At 41.3% G+C, this 19109-nt stretch overlaps 1 protein-coding gene across 1 annotated transcript in view; it reads right to left on the bottom strand.

Moving 5' to 3' along the window:
- Positions 1-19109, bottom strand: part of NEGR1 (neuronal growth regulator 1) — a 694002-nt gene that overhangs the window by 493464 nt on the left and 181429 nt on the right. The window contains exon 2 of the mRNA XM_008055223.2: positions 14239-14471. Coding sequence (XP_008053414.1) covers positions 14239-14471 — 233 coding nt within the window. The remainder of the gene's footprint in view (positions 1-14238; positions 14472-19109) is intronic.

Below are 19109 nucleotides of genomic sequence, written 5' to 3'. Positions count from 1 at the left end.
GCCCGGCTGTGAGGGCATCCGTCTCCCCCAAGGGCATCTTCCCCCGCTGACGGCGAAAGCTCCCCCAGGCGAGGGCTGGCTTTTCCTGCAGACCTTGCCTTTCCGACACCCACACCACGCGCCAAGAACGCGCCCGGGTGCGCTCAGGGTGGGCGTCCCAGCTCCGCCAGCTGGCTGGCTGGAGAAGAGACCCCGGTGTCCCCTCGCGAGTGTCGCCGCAAGGCCGGGTGCAGCCAGAAGAGCCCAGGCCCAGGACGCCGCCCGACAGCGCGGCCCCGCGCTGCAGCCTCTCTGGAGGTGACGATTCTCAAAGTCGCGGTCCCTGGGGCTGGTGAAAGACGTGCCACTGTGCACCCGCAGCTCTGAGGCTCGTTGAAGACGCAAGTGGAATGTGAATGATAATTGCACCCGAAAAGCTAATAAAGAGAGGCCCACGGCGTGCCTAAATGCCAACATTTAATCATTATGCTTACTTTTGGCTTCCCCCATTTTTCTTGCTTTCTGATGATTAGTAATTAGTTTAGTAAATCTGAGATTCCAACGTATGTGCAATTAACTTTAGAATTTGTTTTTAAGTTTACTTTTTGCATTCAGAAGTGAGAGATATTTTTTTCCAGCATGTAAAGAGGCGATTATTACTATAGAAAATATTTACCTAAACAGAGGATAGAGCTTAAAACAACGCCTTTTGGGAATACTTGCAAGTAATAAACTTGAAATTTTGGAGAAAAGATTTGGATCATGTCACAAAAATAGAAACCGGTATGAGTACAGTTGACCCTTGACTAACGCAGGTCTGACTTTGAGGGTCACTGACACGTGGGTTTTCTTCCTGCTCTGTCACCCCTGAGACAGCAAGACCAACCCCTCCCCTGCCTCTTCCTCCTCAGCTACTCAACGTGAAGACCATGAAGACGAAGACCTTTCCGAAGACTCACTTCTACTGAAGGATGAGTATAAATTTTCTCTCCTCCTTATGGTTTTCCTATGAACATTTTCTGTTTTCTTACCTTACTCTGTGGTAAGAACACGGTGTATAACACATCTCACATACAAGGTACGCTCCATTCAACTGTTTATGCTATTGGCAGGGCTTCCAGTCAACAGTAGGCTATTAGCCGTTAAGTTTTGGGGAAGTCAAAAGTCACGTGCAGAATTTTGACGGCGCAGGGGGTTCGTTCAAGGGTCAACCATGTTTCAAAGGGAAAACAAGAGGAGGTCTCATACAGAGAAGTGTTTCCACAGATGATGAAAAGCTAAGGAGCCACAGCCTGTGAAGAAGAGTCTGTGCAGAGACTTGGGAGAAGACGCCAGCCGCACTTCTGGCAGCTGGCATCCCTGCCAGGGCCTGCAGGGAGAGCTGGTGATCAGCTCCAGGCCCATGGTGTGGCGAGGTGGGCTGGGCACCAGGAACTGGGGCCAAGGAGAGACAGGTCTGGCAGGAGACACTGCCCGTGGCCGTCAGAGAGAGGAAGAGTCTCCAGTCCCTCTCTTGTCAGTGTCTCCCACTGGGTGGTCCTGCCAGAAACCAGAAAGCAAGTGCCATGCGGTGGGGCCACACCCATGGGCATGACGCAGCAGCAAATAATGTGAAAAGAAAGGCTTTAAGATCAAAGACAAAACATGACTGCACCAGACCCTGTCTTTCATTTTAGGTAATAATTGGTTTTCCAAAGGCTGTGGAATTATTTCCAATTATTCTAGCTCAAAACCTTAACATTGGTATACATTTATTATATCTTTTCCGCATAGAATTTCTCCATGAGAGGGAAGAGCAATTAATTTCATTAATATTTTACAGACTAACTGTATTGTCTATATTCTTAAATAAAAATCACTTGAAATCAGTGAATGCAATATCAATTGTATTCCAATTCAAAGAGAGAAAGGGAGAAGGACCTATCACTGCACTGTTAGCTCTGTGGAGACAGATTATAACATCTACTGAGTACATACTCTGAACCATTCACTTTGAGAAATGTCTTATATATCTCATTGTTTTTTAGACTGTTCCAGCAAACCAGAAACTTGGCTATTACTTTTTCTGCTCAGAGGACGAACATGAGTCTTAAAGAGATAAAGACACTTAACCAAGTTTATATGTTTTATAAATATCAAACATGAATGTCACTTATAGTCAGTCTCATGTGTATAGCACACTAAAGTACTTAGGAGAAAGAACACTGGTTTTGACTAGTTTCAACAGGATAAATAGCCCGAACTATTACTGAATGACAAAGGAAAATTCAGAATGGTTTTTTTTCTGGTTACTGGCTGGCTTAGACAGCTAAAGGACTTCACTCATTCATTCCTTCCTTCATTAAACATTTATGTGAGCTCTAGTTATATGCCAGCTCCCTTTCTAGTCACTCAAGGTAGAGCAGTAAGATAGATATGATTAATACTTTCGTGGTGCTTATCACAGTTTGCCATGCATAGGAAAATTAAAGCATTCGTCTACCGCTTGAATCAATGGTTCTCACCCAGGGGTGACTTTTGCACCAGGAGAGAGGAGTGTCATAACCCGAGAATGCGGCTTGTGCCTGACGTGTTGAGGGCGAGGATGGTTCTAAACATCCTACGTTGAACAGGGCATTCCCCAGCCCCCAACACACAGAATGACACACACACACACATTCACACACACTCAATAATTACATGGTCCAAAATGTCAACAGTGCTGAAGTTGTGAAACTTGTTCTAGATGAATATGAAAGCAACTATTTCTGTGTGTGTGCATGTGTGCAGGGAGGGTACACATTTTTCTATTTGCAGCTGTAACAAAATATCACAAACATCGTGACTTCAAACACCATCTTGCATGTCTCTATGTTGGGCGTCAACATAAGTCACCTTTGCCTCCCACTTGTGCTTTTAAAGGACTCTGTGATTTCCCTGGACAATTCAGGATAATCACCTTGTCTTAAAATGAGACTACACGCTTCCTTGCCATATGACCTAACATGGTCACTGGATCTGCAGAGGAGGAGGTCGTCACAGTTGAAGACTTTTATTCGGCCACCGGATTTATTCTGCTTACGTGGTCCTGGTTATGTAGGAGGAAAAGAAAATGAAGGCCCAGTCGTCACCCTCAGTGCAGAATGAATGTGTGTGCAACCTTTAGGGAAGAGACTTGCACCAAGTAGGTATTGAATGAAAGAGGGACTTCACTTGATTGACCTAAATCAATCCATCCTGGATGTTCTTTTAACATGGACTACCTTAAAATGAAAGAGCACTAAGCACAGGGAATAACAATGCACATGCCTTGCCATGTTCCTCACTGACAAGTGGCTCTGAGATCTGTTAGTATTCAAGTCTTCAACATCTTATTTAAAAAAGTGTCCATCTACCAATTAGCTCAAGTCAAAACTTAAAAGAATGAGTGAAAGACCTGAGAGAAAATTGTAATTGTGTAATTCTTGGCCCTTTTAAATTGCTAACCTTTGTTTGGGTTTGGCACTAGGAATTCTTGGCTATAATCTTTGTAGCCAACTCTGTCCCATATAAAGTTTTTTTTCCTCCTAATAACGTTGCTAAAAGAAAGCTGTTTGTAAAATGCTGATATCTCATTTATTGTTTTTTACCACAACAGCCAGTCATTATTCTTCATTTGTAAAACCATGAGGATTAACAGAGGATAAAGATGTTATGACCTCAAATGAAAATAAGCAACCTAAGTCATGAGTGTCTAACTTCTTTTAATTTGATTTTTTTCTTGTTATGTAAGCATTCCCGGTGTTATGTCCTAAAGATTGTGTCAATGCATTAAGTCCCATCCTAAGCAAAGTGACGGGTATGAATTCACAGAAAAAGAAGCACGTGCATTTACACAACTGACAAAATTCTACTACGTCCCTAACATTTGTCAGGCATGGTCCTGGGAATGGCGTGTGGGAATAAGACAAAATTAAGGCCCAGTCGTCACCCTCAGGAAATTCACTGGAGATGCTAATTGGAGTCCACGGTTGGACTTTGGGAGTTTTTGAGCCAATGCTCACAGGAAGTAAAATGTTAGGGGTCTGAGTATTTTCCTAGAGACAGGGTCTAGAAATTTCATCAGATTTTCAAAGGGCTTTCGTGACCATTAACTGCTTCAGTACCACTGGTCTAGATGCAAACCTACCAACATGGCTGGAAAGCACCTGGTTTAGCATAAGCCCTCGGTCTACCCTTTCGGAGTCTCTCTGCTGCCCTTGCTAAGTCACCAACCAGAAGATAGGAAGGGGGGTAAGGGAAGTGATGCAGGGCAGAGTCCCGGGGCATGGACTCCTTTGGATTCGTGCCCATTTTTCTCTCAGCCAGCATGACATTCAGTTAATCCTTATTTTTCTGCTACAAATCATATGATAAACAATATCATTAGCAGATTCTCCTGCCAAATTTTGTCTTTGCTTTAAATAAAGGTTACAAGGGGTATTCAGAATCAGAGTCGTTTAGGATTTAGCTAATGAAAATGGCAAGCTCCTAACTGCCCCTGTAGTGATATCTTAATTATACACATGATTTGGAAAAGTAAACAGAAAATCATTTCATAGGTCAAGTCCCATCACCATGACTTCCAAGACTATAAGTTATTTCGCCAGCCTTAGCTTTTATTCGCAGTGTTTCTCAAAATAAATGGACCAGCTAGAGTTTGGTAATCTTTTATTTATGGAGAGATTTTCATGGTGATAGTGTACTTTGAGCTGGGATTTGACATGCATTACTTGCACAGTTATTTTCTTTGTTTTCTGGGAAAAATAAAGATACTCCCAGATAGGCAAAAAATATAGCCATTCAGGGTTGCACACACAATAGTACGAATTACTACCTAGGAAATGAGAATGCAGCCAGGCACTTCAAGACACATATCAAACTCTGCTTTATAAACTATAATAAATGTTCATTAATCATTTAAGGAACTTTTAAGGGCAGCAAGTCTTGCTTAAAGGGGTAATTACTGTAAATTATTTTCAAATTGCATTTTGGACTATCTGTTATCAAAAACAGAAATACTGCTTTCCTCAGTCTCAAAACGAAGACTACATAATGTCTTTCTTTTTTCTTATATATCCCTTTTCCAAATATACTTTTATCGAATACTTGACCATGTGATTCAAACTTAAAACCAAAAGAGGAGGAAGTGGACAAAATTTCTCCTCCTCAGCCCTGACCACAAACTACAATGGTTTGATTTTTGCCCACCTCCTGCTACCTCCTCAACATATTATCTAATTTATGATCCAAGGAACTGAAGTAGAACATTCCTCGCGGGCACAAATTGCTTTCTTAAATCCCAACATTGTTTGCCTACTCCGCTGTGTTCTGTTGCCGACTCACAAAACTTCTTCTATAGGAAAAAGAGGTGATTCAGATGGAAGGCAACAATGTACAGGACCTAGCAACATCAACTTTATTTCTCTTGTGCTCTTCCCTACCTGTCTCTCATCAGAAAATAACAGCACATCGAAAATGTTTAAGAAAATGCCATCAACTTATCCACATTCCCTTTGTGTATAGTCAATGGTACATTATGGATTTTTTTTTTTTTTTAGTTGGAGTCTCACTGTCGCCCAGACTGGAGTGCAGTGGCCGCTCCCAGCCACCGCAGCCTCAACCTGCTGGGCTCCGGCGATCCTTCCGCCTCAGCCCTGTGAGTAGCCGGAATTACAGGCATGCGCTACCACACCCGGCTGATTTTTTTATTTATTGTGGAGATGAGGTCTCGCTGCCCAGGGTCTCGAACCCACGGGCTCAGGCAATCCACTCACCTCAGCCTCCCAAAGACACGGGATTACAGGCTGAGCCACCGAGCCCGGCTCCATTATGGATTTTTTTTAACAGAAGATATTCAAAACTATATTATAAATAGACTTTGTGTTAGATAATTTTGCCCAACTGTAGGTTGATGTATGTGTTCTGAGCATGTTTATTTCCCCCTAATTTTTTATTTTAAATATGTGGGGTACAATTCAGGGTTAGATATACAAATGCTCATTATGCATACATTATGGGTTTGAGCAGTTTTGACCTGCAATAATTCTCTAATATCAGATCTTATATTAGACAGTATATAAAACTTCAAGTACTAATGTTTAACTAGAAAAATATGATCACTACACTTACAGAGAAAGCTTCTTAGAAGAAAAATGCTATTTATTAAAATCTATCTTCTCTACTCAAATCACTCTATGAAAACGATACCTGCACGCACATTTATCACAGTATTATTTACAATAGCAAAAACATGGAACCAACCGTGCTGCCCATCAAAAGAGAACTGGATTTAAAAAATGTGGTGCTGGGCATGGTGGCTCAAGCCTGTAATCCCAGCACTTTGGGAAGCCGAGGTGAGTGAATTGCCTGAGCCCATGGGTTCGGAAACATCTCGGACAACTTGGCGAGATAGCATCTTTGCAGTAAATTAAAAAAAAATAACTGGGTATGGTAGTGTGTGCTTGTAGTTCCTGTTACTTGGAAGGTTGAGGCGGAAGCATCACCAGAGCCCAGGAGTTTGATGCTGGGTGGCCGTGAGTGTGCCACTGCACTCCAGCCTCGGTGACAGAGTGAGACTCCAACTCCAAAAAAACACACAACAAAATATAAAATGGTACATATACATGATGGGGTTTTATGCAGCCATTAAGAAGGACAAAATGATGAACTTTGCAGCAACTTGGATGGACTTAGAGGCTATAATACTCAGTGATCTATCACAGAAGCAAAGAACTGAGTATCACATGTTCTCACTCATAAGCGGACCTTGAACAACGATCGTAATACAATAAGAAAGGGATTGGCAGTATTGGGAAACTAACAGGGGAGGTGGGAGGGGCACACCTCATCAACAAGGGTCTCTGCATAATGAACATTTGTATACCTAACCCTGAATTGTACCCCACATATTTAAAATTAAAGATTAAATACGAATCTATCTTCTCTTTCTGCTACTACTTTTATCCTAATTGCAGGAAAGTAATGGTCAATAATCCTGTTTTGAAGGCCCTAAAATTAAAAAGAGAGAGAGAAAGAACATATCTAGAAGAAAAATAAGAATATATATTCTGGAAGAAAAGCAATTACTCAAGTAAGAATGTCACTAAAAGTAGCTCGATTAGCCTTATTTCTTATGAAGTATAGTCACTAAGCCAATAATCTAATCATTTTCAATATACTCACAGATATAAGTGAAGGAATAGACTTCCTAGCATCTGGCCTGATCTGCTCTGCCCCATAATCACAGCAATTCTAGCCAGACTGGGTTGTGTGGAAAACAAACAAACAAACGAACTGAAAAAGTCCACCTGAAAATATATCCATTGCTTGGTTGTTACGCAATATCCCCATTGCCTAAAAGAGATTACCTCACGTAAGCCCAGTGGGGTGAACCTGAGTTTGTCTGTGAAGATGCATTTGGAGAAATAGTCTAGCAAACTCCAGATCACAGAGGAACCTGAAAGACTATTGTTGCCAAGCTGACCAAATTAGGCAGAATCGTTCTAAACCGTTTAAATGCCAGACCATTCTCTCTGTAGACCTCAATAGCACTGTTTCTGTTTCGACAGATTAAATATTCCCTCCTGGATTAAGCACATAACAGTCCTATCAACTAAAAAGACCTATCTTCCAAAATACTAATAAGATTCTGCCTTTGTAAATGGCAAATCTAGACATTTCAGACCAACACAAATGGAATAAAAGGGGTGTCTGAGTAAGCCATTTTTATTTCAGGTGGTTCATGATTTGTTTCTGTGCTGCAAAGACTAGAGAGATGTGTTTTGGATCTTTTCCCACTCTTTGCATGCTTTATGGCATAGCCAGAGTTGGGTTCCTCTGTGTAAACATCTGCATCACCCCCACAGGCATAAATAGACCCTACAACAGAGAAGCCAGCACGTGGTTCTATCCCAAGCCATCACTCAATCCAGACAATGACTGCTTTCACACCTGCAGTTCTCGTAAAAGGTTTCCTAGTGCTGATAATTTTTCTCTGGTTTCATTTTGCAACTTGTTGAACATTTCGAAAGGCTCAGTGTTGCAGAACAATGACTTGAGTTGTCTAAGGTAAGTGGCATTCTTGGCTGCTGCAGCGTTTTCCCCCTTGGGTCTTTTGGGGAAAGCAGGCCCATGTCGTGGGATGCTGTTCACACCCATCATCTCCCCCTGGAGCAGAAGTGTGGTGCCCTTCTCTTCCGGTGTGTACCTTGTCAAGGTTTTAATACGCATAAAAAAGATGTTAACGTTAGATGAAGCTGTGCTGGTCTTTTAAAAATATGACTTTATCCTTGTGGCCACACAGAATAATTGCTCTCCAGGTACACATTGGTAAGAATAACTTTGAAGTAGCTGTACTTGAATTCCTATTCAAAAACCCATTGAGAGAAATATTTGTGGAGGTTTACCTAGGAAGGAAAAGTTCTAAAATTTATTCATAGATTACAGTAATAATAAAAAAGCCACCTTTCTATTATTGGACAGGCATCTTGTTGAATTTACCTTTTTAATTAAAAAAAGATTCTTTTTACTTCCTTGCACTTCAGGTTATATGGCAAGCTGTTATAAGGAACACCCTATGCATGAGTACCATGTGTACTCTACGGTTACTGCTAAGATGTTCCCTGCACCTCACAGTGATTCTGTGAGATGACTCACAGTGGAAATGCTACTTCATACTGAATAGCAGAACCAGAGTACTGAAAAACAAATTTTTTTAACCTGTGAACCATGAAATAAATAACTGATCCTGCTTCTCTCTCTGTATTGACCGCTAGAGATCTTAGAACTATTTTTTTATCCAACCTCTGAAAATATACAGAAATCATGGCACAGATTGAGTGATCTAATCTCACTTCTGATGGCGTCCTTTTCTCCCCTTGTTTATTTTTTGCCTCCTATTTCTGTTTTTTAAAAAAATCTTATTGTACTAAATGCTTCTTCCAAAATAAAACAGAATTTTAATGATAAGTGGTGTTAGAATGGGTATTAGAATGTCTTTTCACGTTCAAAGACCTTCTCAAAACAATGACTAAACCAGAGACAGAGGTCTGACACTGTCATAGTTTGAGACCTTTTGGAAGTGGATTCTGAAACAAAAATGGAGTTCAGAGCGCAAGCTATCTATTAGGACATACCCTTGGGGTCAACCCCTGGGGGTGGAAGAGGAAGGAGATGGAGTTGAACAGAGCAAGAAGTTGAAGTGCAATGCATGCTGGACAATAGCCTCTGTTGCCATAGGGAGCTCTGACTAAAAGAGAAAGGTATGTATACCTCTGCCTCAATCATTCATTGGACGTTAGCTTGGGCAAGGTGCTCTCTGCAACTGACATCATCCTTAAAAGGGCTGAACAGGGAATGCTGTCTGCTGACTGCATGCCCAGCAGGTATCCTTTAAAAGAGAAAGGTATTTCACAAATACTCAGTAAGTTAGACACCCTAAAGAAAGTACAACACCCTGGGGAAGTTAAATACCCTTGATAAGATATGTTGGTCATAAGGCTATATGCTAGTCCAATCTCCTTTTACTCTGCCTAGAGATAATCTAGGCTATATTTTCCTGAATGGGCATGAGTTGAGTGATAAACATTTCATAAGCGCTTATTTGATACACAACGTCTATAGTGCCTCACTGGTGCTACACACAACCTAGATGTTATTGAGAACTCAAAGTGGGACCATCTGTCTTTGTTTTATGTTGCTGTAACAGAATTCCACAAATTGGGTAATTTATAATTAACAGAAATGTAGTTGGCTCATGGTTCTGGAGACTGACTTGTCCAAGAACATGGTGACGGCATCTGGAGAGGGCATTTGTGCTGCATCATCACCTGGCAGGAGACAGATGGGCAAGAGAACGCAAGAGCAGGGGAGCAGGAGGGGTCCAAACTCACTTCCATCCCCAGCCCACTCTTGTGATAACTAACCCAGTCCTGTGACAACGTGGATCCATTCGTGAGGGAGGGCTCATGCAAGCAAATAATCTCATTAGGCCCCACTGCTCAACATTGCTGGGCTGAGGGCTAGGTTTCCAACATGTGAACGATGAGGGACACTTTTAAGCCATAGCAGGACCCTGCCGTCTCTACTGTTCATGCTTCCTATCATTGCAGCATTGTCACAGGCAGCGCTGGCTTCATAAAAAGTCCTCCAGCTTCGTACATTTTTAGAGTTATAAACAAGGAAGGTCGCTCTTGAAAAAGTTTTACCATGTGGTCTGAAACACTAAATAATTAGGTAATCTGATTTATCAGTATAATGTCATATATTGGTATTAACAATACTTTTTTTTTTGGTTCCCTTACAAAGTTTGTTACCCAATTTCTACCCCCTTAAAGCCAAACTACAAATTATCACATTCTTCAAGTTCCGTGAGTACATACTGATCATACATTTAAAATAAAATGTGTGCGTGAAATAAATATTAGCAGTGATTGTATGTAAAAAATAGTTTGCACGGTGCCGAATCAGAGTTACGATTTTTTTCCATTTTTGAACTGGAATACATTTCTTTCCTTTTAAATGGAAACAAATAGTCATCGTGAGTTTTTCCTGTTTTTGTGTGTTCATTTTATTTTTTGTCTATTTTTGTCCCTCATCTCTTTATGTTTAACTGGCATAGACCCTAAAGATCTTCTGGCCTAAGTCTTACTTCAAATGCAAAAGCTAGAATTCTGAGAGGTTGATAAGGACCCACTTACGAGGGAAAAGTCAGGATTACAAGCAGCTTTTCCCTCTCCCACTTTAGTGCCTTTCCTCCCCCGTTGCTTCATTTATTTACCTTAATAGCTCCAATAAATCAGTAGCATGAAAAAATTTCACATGCGTAGTGTCTGCGTTGTTAAGATGTCTTCCCCCTTTTAAATCCCCTCTTGAAATATTTTTTTAAATAGCTCCCTTGAGTACATTGCTGCGGCAACTGAGGATGAACTTTGTTTTTACCAGCAAGTGTATGCTTGACATCAGGCCTCACTTGCTGAATTTCTTTAACTTGGTGAATGAAGGATGGACACATTGCTGGGTAAAGAGCACCTGCTTCCAAGCTGTCCAGACACACTGAGCATCAGACAACCGGATGCATTTGGAGGCTGGAGAGATGTATACAGCAGTCCTTCTCATTGAGAGGAAAAGTAGCTTAAGCAGGGCTGACTTTTTACGACATTTATTCAGTTCTTGAATTGACTGACAAGCCTATTAATGTATTCCCTGAACTTTATTAATGTAATTGGAAAACTGCCCACATGTCAATCAAATTCTAATAAGTAATTATATCCATAAATACTGTAAAATTATTAGCATTTACGTTGAACCAATCATGCACTTTCAAAACAGTAACATAGCTTCTCTCTCTCTCTCTCTCTCTCTCTCTGAGGTGAGGGTCTTACTCTGTCACCCAGGCTGGAGTGTAGTGGAATGCTCATGGCTCACTGCAGCCTTGAATTCCTGGGCTCAAGTTATTCTCCTGCCTCAGCCTCCTGAGTAGCTGAGACTACAGGGGTGAGCCCCCATGCCCTGTTGTTGGTATCATTAGTAGTAGTAGTAGTAGTAGAGATGAGGTCAGTCTGTGTTGCCCAGGCTGATCTCGAACTCTTGGACTCAAGCAATCCTCCTGCCTCAGCCTCCCAAAGTGTTGGATTGCAGGCATGAGCCACCGCGCCTGGCCAGATTTTCTTTCTTTTAGTGTAACAGAATATTTAACTGAGAACGTTCAATAGGTACATTCCTAGCTGTTCAAAAATTCACAGATGGCCAAAAATAAAAGGTGCTATAGTAAGGCATGAAAAAGTTTTAAAAATGTAAGCAATATCAAACAATTTATGTCATATAAAGTTTTTTAAAATCCTGTGAGAATTAAACATGTGCTGGATAGGGCTTAAACATCCACAGTCTGGCTTAAAGTATAGGACTAACATGGGGCCAGAGAAAAGGCAAAAAGGAAGGGGATATATTTGTTATTCAGAAATATATCATTTAAGCCTACAAGTTTAAAATGCACAAGCAAAATGTCTGTATCTTAAATGACTGGCATATATTATTGTCCGAGTACACATTTTCTTACATAATGAACATCTTTTATATTCTTTGAGCTAGAAACTCAAGTCAAAGGGCACAGAACTGAACAAGAGAACAGGATTAGGCTTGGATAACATAAGAAATGTGTTTTTGTCTTATAATCTCATGTCAGTTTTTGAAGTTGGAAAAATTCCTGCCCTTAGGGAGTCCTGGAATAATCTCTGAATAAAGATGGAAAATTTTATTACATTCTCATATGCTACTTTTAAATAGTTAACATCATGACAGTCCATAATCTGCAATAAGGAAAAACACTGACAAAATTCATTGACTTATTTTTCAATTTATATTTTCCTCCTTAAAGATCATCGTTTAAGAAGTTTAACCTTGTCACAAAGTTAAAATATTTATTGTACTGACAAATGAAGCTGTATTTGAATTCTGGTTTATCTTTATGTAAGGAAATAAAGTTCAGTTAATAAGATTATAGATCAACAATTCCTTCCAGGCTTAAGCTATATACCTAAGTTAACTTTTAGCTTGGACTTATTGAAAGTAAGCTCAGAGATAGTACAACTAGCTTGCTCATACAACTTTTGTATTAGGAATAAAACATGCATACACTGGTACCTCGTTATCATATAATTTGCTATAAATTTTACTTAGAAATATTGCAATGTTATTCTTTTAGTTCCATAGTGCATAATATCTCTATATAATATGTGATTAATGATAAAGCATAAGGAGATAATGTAAAAGGGCAAAGATAAACATTTTCCATTCTCCTAGTATTATAATTGCATTTTTCTTGAAAAGTATTTGCACGTAGGGTACCTGTACTTTTCCATTTTAGCATGCAAGAGAGGCAAAATCATTTGATGATTCTGTTTATATTTAAGACTAAAAGTTAGTCAGCATGACTTATGATATGTTTAAAGCAAATCAAAGTATAAAACCATTGTGTACCTACTTTTCAATTCTTCCATATTTGAGAAATGCCATTATAGAAGGCTATTCCTTTTCATTGTGATTTAAATCAAAATCAAAGAGGTTAGATTGAGACAGAGCACTAGGAGTCTTGGAAAATTGCTTTTAGAGGGAGGTGACACATAACACTAATAAGGGTACCTGATCCCAAAGCAGGTGAAGCCAGGATCAGCGGGAGGCCCAAGCTTCACCTGTACAGTGACCACTTTTGTCCCCAACCCTGAATTGTACCCCACATCTTTAAAATAAAAATAAATACACAAATAAAGAGTTACTATCTGTATTTTAAAATGCTCTAATGTGTCAATGTATCTATCCTAGGTTTTCAAATATTTAATGTATCAATCACGGGCTCTCAAAGATTTATTGAAGAAGTAATTCAGAGGAAGATATGAAGTGAAGCATACACAAAAGTCATACATAACATGGTATTCATGGATTTTTAAAAATCTTTGTAAGTGGGGATCTGTGTGCTTGTGATAGCCATTACATGTAATGGTGTCTAGGAACATAAAGCCCTGAAGACATTGTTAAGTCTCAGTGAGTCATTTTGACGCCTAAACATTACTTTTTTTATGTGTAAACATGTACATTTATTTAAAATGAGAAATAAACCACAATAAAATTCAGTTAAGAAGTTGGTAAATACTGCAAACATCACGAAAAAGTATAAAATAACAGATTTTTAATTAATTGCCCGACAACTTGCTCTAATGCCTTTTTGTCCACCATCCTTTGGCTTTGTACTCTTTAATTGCCTCTCTATGGCTTAGAAAAATGTCCTTCAGTTGTGTCACTCATTACCAGTAAGATTGTATACATTTTTAGAATTGTTAAATTTGGGAAAACTTCAATCAGCTTGTAAGATGTGGGGATTCTCTCCTGCTAGAAACAGAACTATACATGTCACAATTGTATTTTTCAGTGATATGATACAAAATATTGACAAAGAAACCATAAAATTCATAGTATGCTACTACAATGAAGACATTGACAATGTTATTTTTTTAAAAAAATATTTTAAAGATGTGGGTTGCAATTCAGATTTAGTAATACAAGTGGTCCCCGTAAAGGTGAAGCCTGGGCCTCCCTTTGGTCCCCGCTTCACCTGGTTTGAGACCAGGTCCCCTCGTGGATGCTATGTGCCCCCCTCCCTACCCTGGCAGTGTCCTGCTACAGCCAGTCCCTTTCTTGATGTATCATTGATACCTAAATACTTCCAAGCACAGCTCTTCACAATGCAGCGGTTCTGAAAACGCATACCTTGCACAGTGAGATGCACCTGCATTGTTCTCGGCGTGTGCTGAGTCTGAACAGAACACGTGTATGGGCCGTCATCTGTCACGTCCACATTCTGTATCTGGAGGCTGTAGTCCCTTTTATTCAATGTTGAAATGGAAACGCGAGGATCCACTGACCACTTATCACCTCCCGCAAAAATAATACTTGACCGGTTCAGCCAGGCACCCTTTGAAGCTCCATCTTCCAAATAACACCTACAAATTACAGAAGATAGAACACTATTAATCAAAATGAAAATGAGAGACGGCATTATTTTTGTTCTGAGCATTATTTCCTCTTGCTGAATTATAGCACAGCATCAAATGCAAACACCAGACATAAACTCAGGAGACATGAGCATACTGATACACCTTCCATTTCCAATGCAAAGATGAAATGACACTTGCACATGGTTTTGCATGTGTATTTCAACACAGAACTGGTTGCAGTCTTTTTAAATTCTGTCTATGTGGCCAATACACCTAAAAAAGTTACATTAGTTTGAATAACACTTTTCTACATTGAGGCATATTTCTTTTATTGAAATTGCAAAAAATAGAACAGGTTTATGAGCTAGACAGATTCAATACCAAATACAATGTACCAGACACAGAAAGCATGGCACCATATATGTGTTTATTTCAAAAAATAACTTATATTTGCAGATGGGTAAGCCTGTACAGTGAAACAATTAACAGCATTTTACTGATAAAACCATAGCCTGCTGTTGCTCTTGTAATTAAAGGTAGCAAACCTAATGCTTTTAGTAGCAATTGTTGGTGTCTTTCAATCAACAGACCAGAGTGTTTTTTAGGACGCATTCATTAATCCAACGATCACTTATAAGGGACCTATTTATGGATTCAAATAGATGTTGCCCTTGTTCTCTAAAAGTTTTAGTCTAGTTAGGAAGACAGTCAAGCCGACCAATTATTACCATACGGACAATAGAATATTTTGACTAAGTCACACACAAGGTACATGAGAGACAATAGAGTTACTGACTGGGAAAGGGTGCTGAGGACTTAAAGAAAGGCTTTCTGAAATGGGAAGTGCCTGAGGGGAAGAGGTGAGCCATAGAAGACACAGCATTCTAGACAGGGGTGCGGCTGGGGGCAACGCCAGGTAAAAGCCAGCAGGTAAGGCCCTGAGGGAAGTATGCGGCTGCGGAAGACCCAGAGAGGAGGAGTGAGGCACTGGAGAGGTACTCCAGAGCCAGGCGAGGGTGGCCAGCATGACGACAGTCAGGAGATTCCAAGGCCAAATGTGAAGCCAAGTATTCCGCCATATTCTATGAAAAGATTCAAACACGCAGCTTCGTATCACAGAATCCAGGCACATGAAGATTTACAACAGAAGGAGGCCGGTCACATGCCAGTGATTTTGCTGAGGCCTGGAGTTCTAGGTTTCATCTTGCAAATTACAGACTGGTTTTCTTAAATGAGTACAAAGCACAGCTACAGAAGGAAAACACACACACACACTTCGAAATGGTTTGACAGCATTTCCACAGAACACCTTGGGGGGATGGAACACGTGTTTGAGATTGCTACAAAATTGCAAGCGGAAAACCACAGGGTAGACTGCTGTCAACTGCATGAAACTAATCAGTGGGGGGGGGGGACGTGAGGCCCAAGGCACACTGCGGAACCTGATCTGCAGTCGGGCCGCCGACCGACTCCTAGCCCTAGAGGTCATCAAGGTCCTTGTTAATGGAAGAGCCTTTCCTTATGCATTTAATGAAGAAAATAAAACCCCCTCGAATGATGTGGTTAAACAATTGTAGTTCATTGTTGTTCTTAATAGTATGCAGGAAGGAGACGGAGGGCCGTACTTCCTGTTTCACAAGACCACACTGGTGCTGGCCGGGGACAGTCCTCGGTCGTCCCACCGCCAGGACGGTGATCATTCCCGGCCACTTGCCATCGGGTCCACCCAGCCCGTGGTGTGACCACCTCTGTGGCCTGCACATGCTCTCCTGTGGCCGCTCAAAACCGCGCCTTGGGGTATGGGGTGACACGCCCGTCATCACCGAGACCCCCTTGGAGAGGTTTGGCTAAGTGACGCGCCCCAGCCATAGCGTGACGGGTGGCAGAGCTGAATTCCTAACCACGTCTCTTTCCACATTCAACGTCCGCTCCACCATAATGCAGATCAAAGACTTTCAAAATAGGTTTCAGAAGTGGGAAATGATTAGAATGTTGCAGAAATTACTGCAAGTAATTTCTTATTTACTGAATGTGACCAACTGCTTAACCTGTCCTATTCTAAAGGAAGCAGAAAATTAATTATTAACGGGTATTTTACCGTGAAAGTCTGATTTAGAACACTCTGCCGGGCACTGCCCTTCCCCTAGAGGCAGGGTCAGCTCTCTTTGTGCTTGAGGGTATCAGAAAGACTGGAGGATTAACCAGTAACTGTAGCACAAGCACAGTTCCTCTGTTTGGGCATGCCAAGAGCTATCACGGAAGAACGGAATTAAACTGTGTCACTGTGATTTAAAAAAAAGTAGTCCTTTATGTCACCTTGGTTTGGACAACTATATTTTATAATTTTCACTGACTCCAATCCATAGTTTACACACACACACACACACACACACACACACACACACACACGGAATAGCCTTGAATGAGACTCAGAAAAAGAAAATAAAACTCATGTTATATTATTTCCTTGAATTTCTGTCTAATTATTCCCAAAGTATAATGCATGGCGCAGCTCGAACGTAAGTCAAATACCAGATATGAAATTTTACAAATTGGGAATATTAAGTATAAGTGTGATTTTATATTTTATAAAATCATATATAGAAAAGATATGTAGTTTGAGTCAAGTATGAGAGGAACACATAAAATATGTGAAACAAACCAGACACACAAAGACACATGTGTGTTCGATTAGCTTTTATCGTCATGATAAAGATTCCTTGAGCATAAGAACTATATCCTCGCATCCTCTGTGTCCTCCATTTTCACCTTCATTTTTCCTTTGCAATACCAGGTGAGATGCCTTGACATGTGTCTGCTATATTAAGGCATTCTGCAAGGAGAGAAGGTATGCCGGATCTTGCGGGGCGGGAGAGAACAACCAGAATGAGGGGTGTGATGGCAGTGGACTTTTGGACCCTTTGGACACTGATACATATACTTTTTCTTGGTTTAAGAACTGTGGTGTCCAAAAATATAAATCTGTTGGCATTCTGGCTTACACAGGTTGTATAATTCAGCAAGGAGGATAAAGCAAGTTCGTGAACAGCCATCATGAAGAACAGGAAGTGAAGAACATAGTCATTAAATTGTTGTTGGATTTGGATTCTTGTGCTTCCCTGAGAGTCTCTGCCTTCTGTCCTTGACCCTGACAGCCAGGTCTGTTCTTCCCGTGGTGCACAGAAGGAGCACTTTAAAGCTTCAGCACCAACGGAGGCCCTCAGCAGGCCCAGGCCTTCCAAAATCATTGACACGCGAAGCACAAGGCTCTAGTCCTGACCCATACAGCTGCGTGGAACCTGGCCTTCACGCCCCCCTCACTAGCTCCCAGGCTCTGTCCCTGCTCCCCCTGCTCTGGACTGGGGCCTTCCGCGGTGCTTCCGACACAAAGGGCGTGCTCTGGCCTCAGGAGTTCGCATTCGCTGTGGTCTGCCCCACAAGTCTCTGCGCGACTCGTTTTCCATTTTCCTGGGTCTTCAGCAAAATCCCTGACGTGTGACGTAATAACAATAACACCACTGCTCCCCAAACTCCCATTAGACAAGCTGCCTATTGACCTGACTGACCATCGTCTGTCTCCGTCCACCAGAAGCAAGATTCGGAAATGCTGCCTATCTGGTCGCGTCTATATATTCCTAACGCTTACACAGAACAAACGACAAATGCAAATGCTTGTTGAGTGGATGCATGGAGGCAAGCATTACGATACTTTCAGAAACAGGAGTGCCAGGGTAAAGTATGTCAGAAGTACCAAAGTGCAGCCTAATTGGAAAAGCTAAGCCATACCCATATACAGGATGGTAACATATAATTAAATGCAAATATATGCAGCACCAACACTAACTGCTGAATGATACCGAGGATGTGCTCAGCCATTTGTGGGGGAAGAACGGGGCTCGAAATTAGGTGAACAGAGGAAACTGGCAAGTCGGGGCAGCAGTGAGCGGGGTGCAGGTGGCTTTCGCACGATGCCGGGAAATAAGAGAGAACCACAGTCTTTCCTCGACACTTTGAGAGCCTTTTAAGCCACTGGACATTCTACCTAGCATGTGTCCGGCCTTGGTGGGCGCTCGGATGCATTATCCCGTGGAGTCTCCCACAACCCTGTGAGTCAGGTGCGACTGTCATCTTCATCTTGTAGACAAAGAAATAAAGCTCCCGGCAGGTTGTGAGAGGGCAGGGCATTCGTAGCCCCAGTGAAAGAGTATGCGACCCATTTTCAGAGTCAGACAGCAGCAAGCCGAGGGGCTCTCCCTGTCGAACGTGGAGGCATCGGGGCGTAAGGGAGGAGTTGGTGACGTGAGGGTGGTCTGATCATGAATGGGGAAGGATGAGGTGGCAGTTCTCCCCTCAAACTCAGATCTGTGTGCTCCTTGGAATTCAAAACGGAACGCTTTAGCAGCTAGAGATCTTAGGATCCCTTTGACGTGCAGATGGTAGAATCATCTGAATAAAAATGTTCAATAACAAACACATCCTTTAATTGAGTATGGCGTAGCTTTTCTTGATAGGTTTTTTTTAACACTTAAAGAAATCTGCAAAACTACCTATCTTGTAAGGAGATGAATACGGCAGTTCCAAAAATACATTTCTCAGCATAAACTGTGTTAACACGACAGCAAATATCATGACAAATACTTACAT

This window comes from Carlito syrichta, unplaced genomic scaffold, assembly GCF_000164805.1.
Source record: "Carlito syrichta isolate Samal-C Ts95f unplaced genomic scaffold, Tarsius_syrichta-2.0.1 Scaffold301783, whole genome shotgun sequence".
In the NCBI taxonomy this organism is placed as follows: domain Eukaryota; kingdom Metazoa; phylum Chordata; class Mammalia; order Primates; family Tarsiidae; genus Carlito; species Carlito syrichta.
Note: the sequence above shows the minus strand (reverse complement) of the source record. Positions and strands in the feature narration are given on the sequence as shown.